Below are 17,204 nucleotides of genomic sequence, written 5' to 3'. Positions count from 1 at the left end.
GCACCCACTGCCACCGTCGTCCCAGAATCCTCCAGAGAGATCTTTTCTAAGAGGTTAATCAGATCATATCACTCTCCTGCTCAGAACCTGCCGGTGGCTTACCTTCACATTCAGTTGAACATCCTCATTCCTTACCATGACCCACGAGGCCCTGCGTGCTCCACCCCACCCCTCTGGGCTCCAGCACCTTGGTCTGCTTTCTCTTCCTTTAACTTACCAACCACAGTGCTGCCTCAGGGCCTTTGCACTTGCTCTGCCTGGAATGCTCTCCCCCCAGAACCTCCCATGCCTCACTTCTCCTTTTCACTCAGATGTCAGGTCACAGCTCACCTCCTCGGAGAGGACATCCCTATTCAATCTGTCTGAAATGGAATCCCCCAGTCTTCTATTATCATGTGATCCTTTTCGTTCTCTTTGTAGCAATGGATAATGATAATGAAATTACCTTGTTTATTAGGGCTTGTGGCCTCTGCTGGGACACACAACCACAAAGATCTCCTCTTTGTTGTCCCTTTAGATACAGCCCTCCTCTCTTCCCCACCACCCCTAAGCCCTGGCAACCCCCAGTCCATCTTCCATCACTAGAATATTGTCACTTGAGAATGTTCCATCAGTGGAATCAGACTATGTGACCTTTTGAAATTAGCTTTTTTTTCACTCAGCATAATGCCCTTGAGATCCATCTAAGTGGTGGTGTGTATCAGTAATTGGTTCCTTTTTTATTTAGCACCTTGTGAAGCAGCTACTTTTATTTTAGCACCTGGGTGAATTCCCTCTCCCTGTCTCTTGGTCCAGCCTTCCGGAGACGCGGTCACCCTCTGCGAGAGCACAGCCATCATCTCCCACGGAACCACCGGCCTGGTCACCTGGAATGCCGCACTCTACCTCGCGGAATGGGCTGTAGAGAACCCGGCAGCCTTCACCAACAGGTGCCAGGGTGGGGGGCATGGGGCAGGGTGCCAAAGCAGGTCTGCCAGGCACTGTCACCGTCACGTGGTCCCCTTCTCCCACCAGGACGGTGTTAGAGCTCGGTAGTGGGGCCGGCTTCACGGGCCTGGCCATCTGCAAGGTCTGCCATCCCAGAGCCTACATTTTCAGTGACTGTCACAGCCGTGTCCTTGAGCAGCTCCGAGGGAACATTCTGCTAAATGGCTTCTCATTAGAGCCTACACAGCCCCCAGGACACTGCCCGCCGGACTCAAAGAAACCCACGGTGACGGTGGCCCAGCTAGACTGGGATCTCGTGACGGTCTCTCAGCTCTCGGCCTTCCAGCCAGATACGGTCATCGCAGCAGGTACCACCCAGCCAGAGGAGCGGGTGGCCCCTCTGCTGCTGCTCCCAGCTCTCAGGCTCGGGGAGGAGGGACAGTGGATGCTGCCAGGGCAGGGGAAGAAGGGGCCTCAAGAAGTCACTGAATGAAACCAGTGCACAGGCCTGTGCCTCTGAGGACGGCACCTTGTTTGGTTGGTGCCCACAGGTTAAGGCAGCTATGGCAGATCAGTGAATCCTGCCCAAGCAGTCTGACCTGTCCACAGACCTTGTTTCCTCCCCAGCGCCCCCCACTGCCCCTTTGAGAGTGTGGCATGGAGCAAGGGTGTCCCCCCAGACACCCCAAGTCTTCACATGAGGGGGTGGGAAGGGCCTCAGCAGCCTTGATCTTTCCAGGGTCACTGAACAACTCGATGCTCCCAGGATCTGTCTGTCTCTGTGGGCCCCCAGCACCCAGCCCTGGGACAGCCACGGGGCGCACAGAGGTGGCTGAGCCCAGGCGGGCAGTGAGGGCTCTGCTTCCGTCCGTTCCTGCACGACTGCTCGGGGCTTCCGCACACTACCCCATTTGTGGGGCCCCATGGCTGTGCCTGTCTGTGTCTCCAGGTCTTCCTTCCAGGCCCAGGCCCCTGTGTCCCAGAGAGGTCACCCCAAGGGGGAACCACCCAGCTCTGGCCCAAGAAAGTGTCCATGTGATAAGGTGGCGTTTGCCCAGGCCCCCAAAAGGCCCATTCCCTGCCCAGCTCACCCTGTCCCTCCCTCACCAACGCCCTCCTTTCTGGCTCTCCAGTGTTGGGCCGCAGCCTGGGCTCTGGCCAGGGAACCCACAGGCCCCCCGGAGGCTAGAACTGGGAACACAGAGGCTGAGCAACTGGCCCCAAGGCAGCACCGTCCCTGCCACCCTCCCCATCCCCCGCCAGCACCACCCCCCACCACAAGCCTGTCCCCCACACAGAGTGAGGCTACAGCACCCCACCACCACCACATCAACTAGCAAATCAGCAGATGCCTGGAAATATAAGGTGCAGAGTGGGGCTTTGCTTCATTAAGCACCTCTGAAATAGGCTAACTGGCAATTTCTTTTTTCCTAAGAAACACCAGTAAGCCCTAGGATTTTTTTCATTTGTTGCAGTGTCTTTTCACAGTCTTTTTTTCTCCCTTACCTAGTAATTTTCTTTGAGCCTCATAACACGAATCTGATATGACTGCGGCTTTCCCAGTCCTTGCTTTGCCCCAAGGTCGGCAAAGGCCCCAGCCCCCTTGTGGGGTCCTGAGCTCTGCGGAGCGGCACACACAGTGACCGCGGCTTCTCCCTGCAGATGTGCTCTACTGCCCAGAAACCAGCCACTCCCTGGTCAGGGCCCTCCGGGCACTCTCAGCGGGCCAGACAGACCAGCGGGCCCCAGACGCCTTCGTGGCCTTCACCATCCGCAACCCGGAGACGAGCCAGAGGTTCACAGCCGAGCTGGGTAAGCGCCAGGCCCTGCAGTCTGTTGGGGAGGGCGGGCAGCAGCCTCAGAGGACCCCAGGCCCCAGTCCCCACAAGGAGGACTCCAGGGAGGCAGAACTTAGAAAAAGTAGAGAAAAGTCAGGATGCCCAACAGTGGACATAGGCTGGGCAGACGAGCCACCCCACCCCAGCCCCTGTAAGGACGCCCAGAGTGACGGGCCCAGGACCCCATCTTTTACCTAGTGGTTTTCTTGTTGGTTGGCTTTGTTCTCTGGCCTCTGTTATTCAGTTCAACTTATTCTAGACCTCTAACTTTGGTTTTATTTAGTTGATCAGAATTTTTCCCCTCTTGTTTTTTCTGTTTCTTGCTCTGCCTCTATGTAACCTTTTTGTGAGTGGGTCTCCTCAGATATGGTCGACCCTAGTCAGATTTTCCCAGTCTAGTGAGGCCCAGGTCTCATTGGGAGGGTATGGAGTTTTCCTGAGAATGAGACCCTCCTATGAGGCCTTTAGAATTGGTGCTTTTCCTCTCCTGTCCAGCAGGTGGCGCTGGCCAGCCCGCAGCTCCCCCACCAGTGTAAGGAGGTGTGGAGCCTTTAGTTCTCCTGGTGACTCTGATCCTGTCGGGGGCGTGGCTGACTGAAGCCGGAATCTGAATTCCAGCCCCTGGGGTCTGAGTTCCCAGAAGGAGGACTGCCAGTTGAGCTGGGCCTCCCTCCACTCTCCCAATCCTCAGAACTCCAGTTGTCTCTCAGGGGCACTATTCCCTTCTCCTCTCTCCTCTTTGGGGCCTCTCCAGGTAGATTCCTTGGTCAGCCTGAGTTGCCAATTAAAGACGGGGCTGGAGGCCTTCAGTAGTGAATACGGAATTCAAAGACGCTGTGGGTACTCTGTCTCCCCCAAGCCCAGCCTAGTCCGTCAACCTGGGCTTTCCGATAGAAAATAACCACATATATTACTTTTAGATTAAAAAAAAAAAAATAGAAAAGAAAAGAAAAACAAGAAAAAGAAAAAAGAAAAAAAAAGAGTCTCTTTTTAAAGTCTTTCCCCAGCCTGGAAGTTTTGTCAGTGTCAGAATAGAGCATTTAAAGATATGCTTTGGGCTACTGTCTGATAATTACTCTCCAACAGCTTCAGTTCCACCCCTGCCGGGGGCTGTTGAAATGCAAAAAGATAAGGGATCAGTGAGAAGCCAGAAGGGACAAAATGTAGGGGGAAAAAAAATGGCTTTTTTGGAGTCTGGGAATGGGTGCCCGCTTTTACGTGCCCCCACTTCTCAGAGCCCAGCCCTTCTTTAGCACCCCAGCTCCCAAAGTTAGTTAATTAATTTGTTAATTAATTCTGCAGTTGAGGCTGGTTTGAGCCTCCCTTCTTGCCCTCAGCAGATTGCTGTTTTTTGGTGTTTTTTTCCCCCCTTTCAGGGAGCCGGCAGCAAGACAGTCTGTGAGGTCTGGGTGGGGAGGGGCGCCAGACCCCTGGTCCGGGGAACTTAAAATGTTCGCTGCGATCTCAGCTTTTCCTCCAATTCCAAACTTGCGTCCAGTGTGTGACTAGTTATTGGAGACCCCGAAAACACTGTTTCATATAGCTCTTGGGTAATTGCCAGCTGCTGTAGGGGAGAGACGAAATTCTGCTCCTCCCCACTCCGCCATCTTGCCCCGCCCTTCAGGACCCCATCTTGGAAGTAGAGGCACAGGAGACGGCTGGAGCACCAGCCACATGGTTAGGAGGCAGCAGCTTCTTGTGTGCTCTAAAGCAGGTTTCTGGAGCCTTCCGGCCTCCATTTCCTTGTCTGTACAGGGGAAGTGGTGGCAGCTCTGTCAGTTTCGGTCAGGTTTCACCAAGGGTTGGTCTGCACAAGGCAGGTCCCACCACCCACCCACGTAGGGTTCATCACACATCACCTCCTGTGCCTGCCTCCTTCTCTGTAGAGGGGAGACCCCCCACTCAGGCGAAGGACAGAAGCCTGTGAGGGGCCTAGAGCAGCCCCCAGCACACGGGAGCCCTCAGTGGCCTGGGTTACTCCTGCCCCTCTGGTCGCTGTCCTCTCGCCCAGGAAGAGCCTGGGACTTGGGAAGGCAGAGTGGCCACCTGTTGAAAAGCAAGGGACCTTGGTCCCAGCCCTGAAGGCTGATTCTGGGCAACTGGGAGGCATGGCCCAGGCCTGCGTGCAAGCCCTCTGCGGACAGGCAGGGTCCTACCCGGTCCCTGGGCACCCCCACCTGAGACGCCCGTGGTACCCCCAGACCAGGTCGGGATCCGATGGGAAGCAGTGCCCCGTCACAGCCAGAAACTCTTTCCTTACGATGAGCACTCAGAGATGGCAATTCTGAAACTAACACTGCAGGCTCCACGAACTCACATGCAAGTTTAATCATTGTGGAAGGAATTTTTACATGGGAAAGCTGATAAAACCTTCACTGGACTTGAATTTTTGAAGAATGTTAAATTCTGAATCAGGAACCACAAACTGTGTTCTAATAAAACACAAATGTGTGTTGAAGTGTGTACTACTTTCTGCTAGTAGTTCTGATTCTTAAGCAAACAACCATGAAAATGAGAAATGAAAATTTCCATTCAAAGACAAGCATTTCACTTGTGCAAATAAAAATCCCTGTCCATCAAGGCCATTTTTCCCACTACGCGGAGCCTGCTTTACCCCCCACCCATCTTCCCACCCCCCCAGTGCAGATGCTGACACACCGTTTCCAAGGCAGGAATCAAAACATTAGTGCCGATGTCCTGGTGACAGACACACAAGGGGACAAAGGACACTGACGTCACAAGCAAATAACAGAAAAGAAAGAAACCGCGGGAAAGAAGGCTTGCGGAGCAGTAGAAGAAAAGGAAGAAGCATTTTGTAGCCTCTAAAGAAGAAACCTGGATGAGCCGCCGTTTCTAGGCCCCTGAACTCCTGGTTCTTCAAGAAACAACTTGATTGAGCAGGCAGGGACCACCGCCCTGGCTCTCGGCCTCCGACCCCTGGGTGGCACTGCCTCTGAAGGATTTGCCCAGGGACTCGGGCCCACCCACGCCCACAAGGGAAGGCAAGGAATGGAGTCAGGTCAGCTGGGGGCGAGGCAGGGCGGTGGGCAGAGGGGAAGGGGATCAGCGTGAGGGGCTCCTGTCATACGGACGGGAGAAGCACGTCTCCAATGTCCAGCACAAAGTCCCTCTTGGGATTTCGTCTCTGGCCCTAGGGTCACCTGTCCGTAATCAGGGGGAGCACAATCTGCTCCCAGCTCTTGTCCCAGCGAAGCTGCTCGGACTCCTGCAGGTTCTTCCGGAACTGGTGTAGTTTGCCAGCAGGATCAGGAAATTTTGAGAAAAGCATCTAGAAGAAAAATAAAGACCCAAGCATAACTCATCACCACTCCCCGACTCCATCCCATCCCAGAGCGGCCCTTCCGCCTCCCCCACCAGGCGCTGGCCCGTCAGCCGGGACTGCTGCCCCTACCCGAGAACCACACAGCTGGGTGACCTCCGCAAACAGCGCAGATCCCGATGATCCCACCCAGAAAAACCACCTCCCACCTCACTCGTGCAGTTGGCATCCGAGACCCCTTATGCCCAGCAATGAGCTAACCTTTCCGGCCCCATCTCCCCGTTCACTGTGCTGCTCCCAGTTCCTCCGCTGCTCCCCTGTCCCAGCCAGGCTGTGCAGCTCCCCATCTCCCAGACACACCACACCTGGGCTGACCCTTCCTCGGAAAGGGCCCTCCCCACTGCTCCCCCAGCACAGTCCCACCCATCTGCTGGCCACAGGGAATGTCTAAATCAGGGTCAGCAAACCACAGCCTGTGCCAACTCCAGCCCACCACCCATCTGTAAATACCGTTTAATCGGCACACAGCCACTTCCCTGTTACAGATTGTCCAGGGCTGCACAGCGGAGAGTTGAGTAGTTGTGAGAGAGACTGAATGCCAAAGCCTAAAGTAGTTTCTTTCTCATAACAGAAAGTTTGCTGACCCCTGGTCTAAACTGCCAAGGCTGACAATGTATTACTTTTTGTAATAAAAAATGATTATCCTTTTAAGAATAAGTATCCTTTTAGTAGCCTTTTTTGAGGCTGGGCCTGGAAGCTTCCTCCACCCCTCACTCCCCACCTGCCTGACTCTCTTGGAGGCACCTCAGCCTTGCTCTGCCATCATCTGTGGGGGAAGCTCCAAAAACCCAGCAGGGAGACGGGAGCATGCACTGATTCCCCCAGCACCCACCGACCCCAGGAAAGGCCAACAGGGAAGGAGACCCAGTCTCTTGGGGCTCAGCTCCTGCCCCCTGCTTTCATCCGGATCCCACACTGTCCTGCCAGGGCTGTAGAAGTAAGGATTCAGGAAGTGGATCCAAAAAGCCACAGGGCCCTGGGATCGGGGCAAACAAGCTACCTTCAGCTGAGTGGCTAGTTCCTCCCCATCCTTGAAGACCAAGCCGTTCTCCTCATGCTTCACCAGCTCATGTAAACTGCAAAGAGAACCAAGGGAGGCCTGAGAGCTGCCTGGAGAATAGCCCGGAACCCTGTGGTACCCACCCAGACCCTCATCCCACCCGCCTCAGGCTAAGCTGGGGGTCAGAAACATCAGTTTGTTTCAGGGAGTCTTCCTTGACTTGGTGTCTCAACAGGAAAAAGATCTGGAAGGATATACATCTAAATACTCAAACTGACAGGTGAGGGATGATGATAAGGGACTTGGGCCTTTTGTGCCGTGCAACTTTTCAATGAGAACTTAAAATTCTGGGATCATTTGTCTATTTTTTTCTTCACTCTGTGCCAGAGAAACAAAGTAAAAGCAACCCAGGGCACCTTCAGGCTAGACGGAGGGTGCTTCCAGCGGGCCCTGAGCTTGGTCCCCACAGGCCGTGACATCCCACATTTCCAGCTCAGAGACTGGTGCCTGAGCAGCCCGGAGCCCTCAGCCCGCACTGGGGCTGCAGTGTGGTGCGGGCTGATATCTCCTGCCAATGCCCTGCCTAGACACCCCTGCCCACTGGGCCCAGGGCCACAGGAGCACATGCCTCAGACTGGTCCAAACCCAACACCGTGGGCTCGGCCAGAGGGGGGAGGGCAGTGTAAACTGCAGGCAGATCTAGCCACCACTCGATGCTCGCATGGAGTCCTCGGATTTAAGACATATTTTTTTATGTAATGCCAGCTTAGACGGAAACAGGGCTCCCCGACCACAGAAACCACCTGTCTGCAAAGAGGCACCTTCCTGGGGAGTTCCAGGCTGGTCCTGACTGCGCCTTTTCCCCCCTCACTGCTGGTCTGAGAACCCAGGCCTAGGAGGACTCAGGCTCCGCTCCTACCACTTGAAGTGGACGGCGCACACGGGCAAGCAGCACCCGAACATGTCCACCACCTTCATGGGCAGGTCCAGGCCGCTGGAGGACTTGTGCAGGCAGACGCCCAGGTCCGCCGACCCTGGAGGGGAAGGCCAGGGGCACGGTCAGGTGAGGGCCAGGCCCACAAGGGCCGTAAACTGATGCCCCCGGCAGGGAGTAGAGGCAGGGAACACAACCCCACCCAGCCCGGGCAAGCCCCCAGCCCACACACCACCAGCTAGAGCCCCGTGGGGGGCAGCCTGCAGCCTGCAAGGCAGTGAGACCCCAACTGCCAGCCCTGTCCTCTCTGTCCCATCTGAAAACTACCTGCCTAGGGCTCACTAGTCATTTTTATTTCAAATGACTCCCTTTTTCTATTTAACTGCATTTTATTTTAAAAGAACCTGTAAGCCAACCTAACAGAAAACCAGCTGTCACTGTGAAAATAAAGCCAAGTAAACAACTTTACATTATTAAATACTGCCCAGAAGCTCTAGCCTCCAAATATGAGGGGTTGAAGACAAGACTTCCCTCCAGGAATGACGAAGCAGAGAGAGGGACGGAGGGACGGACGTTCTCGGCCTTCAAGTCAGTGCTGCTCGGTGCGTCGCCTCTGTGCCACCCAAAGCCATTGCCTCTCCCTTTCCTGGGGATGCTGGGTCCCGGCCCTAGCCCAGGCCCAGCCCTTCTGGCTGGCACACAAGAGCAGGCCCAAATGGAGGGCGGGGGCTGAGGACCCCCACCCCCTGCCACCATCACCCCTCAGCAAACAGCACCCAGGCCGCACACCAGGAAATGCCCCGTCTCCTGGAGGTCAGCCAAGGGCTGCCTGGCAGGTTCCCGGCAGGCTGCATCTCCCCGCCTAGGGGCCCCTGGGGCCTGTGTGTATATGGCCCTTGAGCTGAGAACATTTTCATGTTTTTAGAGAGTTATAAAAACAGAAAATGTGACTGAGACCAGTAAAATGTTTACTGTCTGGCACCCCACAGAGAAAGTCTGCCCACCCTGCCCCGAATATCCCCTCTACCCCTCAGCCTCCTGTGGGTGTGCTCACCTAGAAGCAAAGGGTAGTCCTCGGCCTCCAGCCACGGCATGCACACTCGGACACGCTGGAAGCACTGCTGGCTGATGAGGCGGCTGTAATGGTCCTTCAGGGGCCCTTTGCCTTCACAGAGCAGCAGCATCACCACACTGTCCCCTCAGTCTCGGGCTTGAGAAGGCCCTTGGGGCATGAGCGCCACATTCCCAGAAGCCCCCTACATGGGGCGTCCCCGGGCAGCCCCAAGTAGGCCCCACTGGGCCTCCTAGAGGAACGACTTCTGGGAACACACCCCAACCATTTGGACCACAGCCTACCACGAGCAGCCAGAAGCCAGCAGGCCTTGGGCTGTGAACGTGGCCAGGAGCAACTCCCACCCGGCCCACAGTGCCCGAGAGCACCCACTGGGCACAGCTTCTCCACCAGGGCTGTGTGCGGGGGACACACGCTGAGCTCTGCCTAGCCCACCCGGCACCCAGAGACAAGGAGGGGCGTGAGGGAGGTGAGCCACCACTCTGGGACCCTCTCCCTGCCCTTCCCCCACCCAACCCTTCTGCCGTTCTCTCATCACCGTTCCTTTCAAAGGAAGTTTAGGGTGGACAATGGACTCCTGCAGTTAAAAAAAGACTTGAAAACCCTGGGGAAAATGGGATGCTCATTCTCTCTGAAGTCCTGCCACCTGCCACTCAACCTGGACTCTGCACCCTGCTGGGAGAGAACTGGGGTGAGGCTCAGCTCTGTGCCTCAGTCTCCCCTCGGTAAAGGGGTGTAGACGACCCTACCAAAGGTGGGGTGGTGAGGACCAAGGAGGCAGTGACCACCAGGTGCTTGGCATGTGGAAGGGACACGACAAGGCTGAGCCTCCCGCCCCACCCACCATCCCCCTCTCAGAGGACTCCCAGGGCCCCGGCGGCACCTGTGATCACACAGACGAGGGAAGGAAGGTTTTCTCCATCCGTGGGCAGCTGTTCAAACTCTGTGTTTAAAAATCATAAACAAAGGACAAGCAGGACCATGGAATCAAGCAAGGCAAGGGGCGAGGGGTGTCAGTCCCAAGACAGCATTTCCAATGTAGAGCTTGATAACCCAGTGACCCCACGGGGACTCGGGGCTGCCCACCCTCACCACCCCCGCTGGCCTCCAGGTCCTCCCACCCCAGACCCCGAGGGTGAGAATGGGCAGCAGAGGATGCCATGCAAGGCCGGGGAGCCCCTCTCTGCCCAGCAGCCCCTGAGGGTCCCAGAGCCCCTGCCCGCAGCCTCACACCTACTTTCTAAGGCCACCAGCAAGATGGAGAAGTCTTCATCCTCTACAGGGGAAAGAAGCAGGTGTCAGGAGAGATGCCTCCCACCCCAGCTCAGCAAGCCTCCCCTTCCTCCTCAGGGACCCCGCACCCCTGGGTGGGCCCGACAGGGGCAGAGGGGTCCTGGAGACCTGTCCAGCTTGTGCTGCTGACCAGCAGGGCCGGCCGCCCCGGCCGATGCGCCACTGCCCCGCTCCAAGGATCCTGCTCCGTGAAGATGGTCCTCTCCAGGCCCGGGTCCGCCAGCTCCGCGCTGAGGGGGCAGACAGAGCCGTGAGAGGCGAGAGCAGGCCAGCGCCCCATGACAGCCACCTCGTGCCACACTGGAACAACCAGGACGCCCCCACCACTCTGAGACCTTGGTGCATACAGGGCCTGCTCGCTTTCTTTGTGGAGTTTTGTGGCTGGGGGCGGAGGCTGTAACAGTGAACGGCTCGTCATCCCCACAGCAATAAGAAGTGGATGACATGAGACCCACCCGACGGCCACACCAGTGGGCTACACAGAGGTCCTTTCAGCACAGACCCTTCCTGCTGGCGGGAGAGGAAGGAGGCCCAGAGCCAAGGGCAGGGGCTGGCAAACATTTTCTTAAGGGGCCAGAGAGCAAATATTTTAAACTCAGTTGGCCCTACGGTCTCTGTCGCAGCTACCCAGCTCTGCCACTGCAGTGCAGACACCACACACAGTGCATAAACCAGTGGGTGTGGCCGGGTTCCAATAAGACTTCATAAAAACAGGTGGCCGGCCCGCAGCCTGGTGGGCCCCCAGGTCAGCAGTTAGAAGACGGGGAGCAGCCAGGGCAGCAGCGAGTACAAGAGGAGGCGTCTGGGGGAGCTGAAAGCGGAGACCTACCTGTCCCTGAAGGCAGCGTGGGTTTGAGCCAGCTTCACAAAGAGCTGGTGCTGCAGGTCCAGCGGCGTCTCTTTAAAGAAAGATGCTGGCTTGTCATGGACGGTCACAGCTCTGCAACGAGATCATTGAGGGGCTCTAGGCAGCGGTGGAGAGCGGCCAAAGGAAACAAGAACTGGGGAGGACCCAGAAAAAAGAAGGGGGTTGAGGAACCAAGTCTCAGCCAATGACAAGAAGCCTCAGAATCACTTCGGCTGTCTGAGAAAGGAACTCCGGCTGCCCCCTCGGCTTCCTGAGGCCCTCGCCATCTCCCGGGCCCCCTGCCAGCAAGGCTCTCCATCCCCGCAGCCCTGGCACCCCACGCCTTGCGCAGCCATACGCACTTGATGCCCCAGTTCTCGGCCAAGTCCTCCCTCATGGCATTGGTCACACACAGGTTCAGGTGCGACAGGCGCCCCCAGAGCTTCTCGTACCTGCAGAGGTGACTCGCTGGTCAGCCTGGAGCCTGGGCTGGGCCCCACCTCCACACTTCCCGACTCCGCGTCCTCCTGGACTGAAGAGGCTGCAGAGCTGGGCTCTCCCAAACTTGGGTCACGTCCTCCTGCGAGCACTGATTTCCATCTGTACTAGCATCCCCGTTACCCCTTTCTTTAAATCAGGTCAGTTTTTAGCTTATATACACTTACTCTAAGAAGAAACGTTATATCCCTACCTAAGCAAATATCCAGTCTCTCTTGCCATAAAAAGGAAAGAGGAAAAAAAAATGCAGGATAAGGCTCGTTATTAAGTCTTGGTCATGCTGTGCTGTTGTCTGCCTGCCCTCGATGGGCACAGAGGGAGCTGAGCAGATGTGAGGGAGGCGCTAAAAACACATCACATCCAGATGGAGGCTTGAGCCCTGATCACAGGGGAGAACCGAAAAGAACTGAAAAGGGGAATTAGCGATTTAAGGTTACTGAATGCCCTGCCAATATACCGCATCCTGCCCCTCGCTCAGGAAAAGCGTTGGTGACCAACTGCCTGGGACTGCATTTTGGTTCTCAGGCTTCCTGGCTACGTGGCAAGTGACGTACCACCCTCAGCCTCAGTGTCCTTGCCATACAAGGAGAGCAATCCCAGGGCACCCTGTCTGGGGCTGTCACCACCCACCCAGCGCTCAGCCAAGGTTGTGGCCTGAGGCCTGGCAGGCAGCAAGCGCCCAATGGTTATTTGCTGCTGCCACCACTGCCACGAGCATCACTGATGAAGGAGCCCATTGGGGCCAAGGCAGCAGAGCCCAAGGGAGGCTGGGAGTCCATGCCAGGCAGATGTTCCACTCAGGATCACGGATTCCTCCCACTCCAGGTCCAGTCTGCTCCTGCAGGCCCATCCCCCCTCTCCCTGTCTCACCAGCTGGAGCAGACTACGGCCTATTTCCTCAGTTCCCACCTGGGGATCTGCCTGGGACCTCTGCCCTCACGATGAAGCACTTGTCCTAAGCCCAAGACAACAGGGCATGACCAGAAGAAGGCAGGCGACCCCAATGAGCCAACCGGAGAGGCTCACTCACTCCACTAAAATTGAAGTGGTGGGGATGCGAGCCCAGGAGCTCACGGAATCCAAGAGCGTGCAGATAAGAGAGGGGCAGGGGCCTGAGGGTAGTCATTTCTCTGGACTTTTTAGTCTTTTGAGCCAAAAAGAAAAATGCCCTCCTTGGCTTAGGCATGTTTCTCTCTCTTGTAACCAGTGGCCAGCCCGGGTCACCAGCCTCGCCCTCACCCCTGCCAGACACACAGGAACCAGTGTCACCGTGTCTCTGCTCCGTCCCTCCTTTGCATGCACCCCAACAGACCCTCACCACTTGGCCAGCTGAACGAGCAGGTGGTTGGGGCCATGCTCCAAGCCCATAATGGAGTAGCCATAGTTGTGCCAGTCGATGACAAGCTTGCTCCCGCAGAGGCAGCCCACACACCAGCAGACGGCAATGGCGGGCAGGCCTGGGGGGTTCTGGAACGAGGCAGGCTTGAATCAAGAGGAGGAAACCCAGACCACCGTGGACAATAAACTGGTGAAAATAGTTGCAACATACATGGGAAAGAGTCAGGTATCTTTATAGAGATCTTGACAATCAGTAAGCAGAGAAAAGTCACCTTCCCCCACCCCCAAAAATCAAAAACAGAATTGACCAGCCTGAAAAGTGCAAGATCACTGATAATCAAAGAGATTAAAAAATCTCCGTTTTTCACCTACCAGAATGCAAAGCCTAACAACATCTAGTGAGGGCGAAGGTGACAGTGTGGGGGGTGAGATGCCCCCATGTGTTAGGGGATAACTTGGCCCAACCTTATTCTGGGGTGATCATAACATACTATTACATTTTAAAACTGTAAAATCTTTGACCAAGCAATTCCACAGCCAGGAGTTTATCCCAAGGAAGAAATTAGACCCAGGTATGTTCATAGATGCTCTTAGCATCATATTTGTAAAAATCAGGAAGAACTTTAGGATGGGGTTGAATAAATACATTAGGATATTACATACTGGGATACAATGCAGCCAATTAAAATAACAAGGTGCATTCAGATGTTCAATATCGGTGAAGGGAAGAGGTTAAGAGCAGAAATTTAGAATCAGTTGATCTTGGGTTCAAATCCTGGCTCCATCCCTTCCTAGCCATGTGATGGAGGGCTACTTTTAGAACTCTCCAGGTCTGGGGTCCCATATCTCTAAAATATAGATAATACAAGAACCTACTTCTTCTTTGGGGCTTGCCCTTATGAAACTTTTTCCTGCAAAGGAGAAGCTGAGCCTACTTATCATTATGCCTAAGAGTCACCCCCAGAGAACCTCTTTTGTTGCTCAGATGTGGCCTCTCTCAGCCAACTCTGCAGGTGGACTCACTGCCCTCCCCACTACGTGGGACATGATTCCCCGGGATGAACCTGGCCCTCATATCGTGGGATTGAGAATGCCTTCTTGACCAGAAGTGGGGAAAGAAATGAAACAAAATAAAGTTTCAGTGGCAAAGAGATTTCAAATAGAGTCAAGAGTTCATTCTGGAGGTTATTCTTATGCAGTATATAGATATTTCTTTTTAGTTTCTAGTGTTTTGGAATAGATAGAAAGAAATACCTGAATCTGTTGAACTGTAGACTTAATTCTTGATGATGAGTGTATAACTATATAGAGCTTTTATCATGGGACCGTGTGATTGTGAAGACCTTTTAACTGACACTCCTTTCTTCTAGGGTATGGGCAGATGAGTAATAAAGACCAAAAAATAACAATAATAGGGTGGGGATAAGGGGTATGGAATGTTTTGGATGTTCTTTTATATATATATTTTTTTTTTGAATAATGAAAATGTTCTAAAATTGATTGTGGTGATGAATGCACAACTATATGATGGTAGTGTGAGCCACTAATTATACACTTTGGATGGACTATATGTTGTATGAATATATCTCAATAAAATTCTATGTGTGTGCATATAGAGGATTAAATGAGTTAATATGTGTAAAGCACTTACAACACTGAGTAGAACATAATAAGCACAATGTAAGTTCCAACTCTAACCACAATGGAATGGAAAACTGCATGGAGGGGTACCAGGAATAGAATGGACACATACCATGGGCTCCTACAACACATTGTTTAAAGTTTTTATATACACCTAGTTATGCAATTTACGTATCAAGTTGTTACGGCATTCCTAAAAGGCTGCAAAGTAAAGAAAACTGTTAGCGGCGGTTCTCACAGAGGGAGGAGGAGGATGGCACACACCTGGAGGAAGATGTAGGCTGATGGCGCCACCTTTACCAACAAAGCATACAGCAGCTGCACTACCTGAAAGACAACTTTGACTCCGTACTGGAGAACGCGGGGTCCAACTGCAAGTCAGAAAATGGCAGTCATTACCAAGTGAGTCCTCAGCAATCTGCAGGCTCCCCGCCACCCCTGAAATATTCGGAGCAGGGATCTGGAGGTTACGTGCATCCTACCTGCAAATCTGGGAAGTTCTCTCAACCCCTCAATCTGAATTCTATTGCTCTGTAAGATCTCATCATAAGGTTTGGAGTCTGAAAAAGAGAATGTCACCTTTAAAGTCCCACTAGAATGTCTGGATCAGCCCTGGGATGGAGTGATCTAATTTAAAGCGAGATATTCTCCCAGCTCAGGCTGAAGAGTGAAGAGAGGGAATGCTTTGGAAAAATAAGACTTTTCAAAACCTCTCTGTTCTTCAGTAGCCAAAACAGAGAAAGTCCAGGTCCCACCAGACTGCCCACAGGGGAAGGATCCAAATCGCATCCACCTTTACTTAACACAATGCCTGGCCCATTGTAGCCACTGGATTAAACTGATCTGGAGCCCCTAGATGGTGGAATTATCCCGCCACGAAGGGACCCCCAGGAAGTCCAACTCCTCCCCCTCACCGTGGGACAGCAGACTAAACAGTGACCAAAGACACAGTCCCTGCTTTTTTGAGACTGGGTTGAGCTATCCTCCAAAGGTCTCAGGATGAAAAAGAAAGGGGCACCCTCTCTCTCTGGCTAAGCCAACTTGAAAGGTGAAATCACTGCCCTCCCCCCTACGTGGGATCAGACACCCAGGGAAGTGAATCTCCCTGGCAACATGGAATATGACTCCCGGGGAGGAATGTAGACCCGGCATTGTGGGATGGAGAACATCTTCTTGACCAAAAGGGGGATGTGAAAGGAAATGAAATAAGCTTCAGTGGCAGAGAGATTCCAAAACGAGCCGAGAGATCACTCTGGTGGGCACTCTTACGCACACTTTAGACAACCTTTTTTAGGTTCTAAAGAATTGGGGTAGCTGGTGGTGGATACCTGAAACTATTAAACTACAACCCAGAACCCATGAATCTCGAAGACAGTTGTATAAAAATGTAGCTTATGAGGGGTGACAATGGGATTGGGAATGCCATAAGGATCAAACTCCACTTTGTCTAGTTTATGGATGGAAGTGTAGAAAAGTAGGGGAAGGAAACAAACAGACAAAGGTACCCAGTGTTCTTTTTTACTTCAATTGCTCTTTTTCACTCTAATTATTATTCTTGTTATTTTTGTGTGTGTGCTAATGAAGGTGTCAGGGATTGATTTAGGTGATGAATGTACAACTATGTAATGGTACTGTAAACAATCGAAACTACAATTTGTTTTGTATGACTGCATGGTATGTGAATATATCTCAATAAAATGATGATAAAAAAAAAAAAAAAAAAAAAAGAAAGGGGCAGACAACACCGCCCCTGCACACAGGGAGAAAAAGCTGCTTGTCGGGCACAAATGCAACACCTCCAACCTGCAGAGCTCTGCGCGGGGTGATGAGGCATCACAAGGAGAGACACAGTGCCTGTCCCACTGCCGTGCAGTCTGACAAGAGTAGCCGGGTGGACATGTGGGGACTAGTACTGGCCCTGAAGTCATACACATCGGGGTTGCAGTCCCAGTCTCTTCACTTATTAGGAGACTTAAGTGCGATCATGCAATGAATGCGCTTAACTTAGCGCTGTACTGGCATATGGTAAGCGCTCAATTGCACCCCCTGTTCCTGGAGATCCACTCAGCCGAGACTGGACAGAAACCCGGAAACAGCCGCCCAGGGGGCTCGATAAATCTCGGAGAGCTGCCCGAGGGAGAAGCGATAAAAGGGGCGCCCGGCCTCGGTCCTCCTGGAACGGTCAGCCCAGGGATCAAAGGCTGATACGCGCCCCGGGGGCACTCACTGTAGAACCCCAGGAGGGTCACGAAGAAGCCGTGCTTGGCCAGCGACAGCGCGTGGTACTGCATGCGGGGGCTGCGGCCCACGTCTCCCAGCACCACGACGGCCACGTGCCGGGCCGCGTGCCTCCGCCGCCAGCGCTTCCATCCGCCCAGCAGCAGCAGCAGCAGCAGCAGGAGAAGCAGCGCAGGCAGAGCCACCGCGGAGGCCGCCATCTTGGCGGGCTGGCGGCAGTCACGTGACCACGCCTCCG

At 54.0% G+C, this 17,204-nt stretch overlaps 2 protein-coding genes across 8 annotated transcripts in view; one reads left to right on the top strand and one right to left on the bottom strand.

The window, feature by feature from the left end:
• The window catches only part of EEF2KMT (eukaryotic elongation factor 2 lysine methyltransferase), a 19,849-nt gene extending 12,000 nt beyond the window's left edge, over nt 1-7,849 (top strand). The window contains exons 5-8 of one of the 3 annotated variants that reach the window (XM_037814259.1): nt 796-929; nt 1,015-1,295; nt 2,590-2,739; nt 5,407-7,849. In XM_037814259.1, the coding sequence (XP_037670187.1) occupies nt 796-929; nt 1,015-1,295; nt 2,590-2,739; nt 5,407-5,498 (657 nt within the window). In that variant the 3' untranslated portion in view covers nt 5,499-7,849. Of the gene's footprint in view, nt 1-795; nt 930-1,014; nt 1,296-2,589; nt 2,740-3,260; nt 3,317-4,966; nt 5,234-5,406 lie in introns of those variants that run through there. The other 2 variants (XM_037814258.1, XM_037814260.1) reach the window with 2 other exon arrangements.
• Nucleotides 1-17,204, bottom strand: part of ALG1 (ALG1 chitobiosyldiphosphodolichol beta-mannosyltransferase) — a 21,598-nt gene extending 4,394 nt beyond the window's left edge. For 3 of the 5 annotated variants that reach the window (XR_005213543.1, XM_037814255.1, XM_037814257.1), the window contains exons 1-13: nt 16,956-17,204; nt 15,211-15,288; nt 14,993-15,099; nt 13,068-13,216; nt 11,614-11,703; nt 11,234-11,344; nt 10,513-10,634; nt 10,349-10,387; nt 9,995-10,054; nt 9,094-9,204; nt 8,025-8,139; nt 7,106-7,181; nt 5,927-6,054 (exon numbers count right to left, since the gene is read on the bottom strand). Coding sequence is in view for 3 of the 5 variants with exons in the window: in XM_037814255.1 (XP_037670183.1) it covers nt 5,927-6,054; nt 7,106-7,181; nt 8,025-8,139; nt 9,094-9,204; nt 9,995-10,054; nt 10,349-10,387; nt 10,513-10,634; nt 11,234-11,344; nt 11,614-11,703; nt 13,068-13,216; nt 14,993-15,099; nt 15,211-15,288; nt 16,956-17,166 (1,397 nt within the window). In the remaining 2 variants the exon portion in view is untranslated. Of the gene's footprint in view, nt 1-4,266; nt 4,812-5,926; nt 6,055-7,105; nt 7,182-8,024; nt 8,140-9,093; nt 9,205-9,994; nt 10,055-10,348; nt 10,388-10,512; nt 10,635-11,233; nt 11,345-11,613; nt 11,704-13,067; nt 13,217-14,992; nt 15,100-15,210; nt 15,289-16,955 lie in introns of those variants that run through there. The other 2 variants (XR_005213542.1, XM_037814256.1) reach the window with 2 other exon arrangements.

Source organism: Choloepus didactylus, chromosome 21 (genome assembly GCF_015220235.1).
Source record: "Choloepus didactylus isolate mChoDid1 chromosome 21, mChoDid1.pri, whole genome shotgun sequence".
Classification (NCBI taxonomy): Eukaryota; Metazoa; Chordata; class Mammalia; order Pilosa; family Megalonychidae; genus Choloepus; species Choloepus didactylus.
The sequence above is the reverse complement of the archived record's forward strand: the minus strand, read 5'-3'. Positions and strand labels throughout refer to the sequence as shown.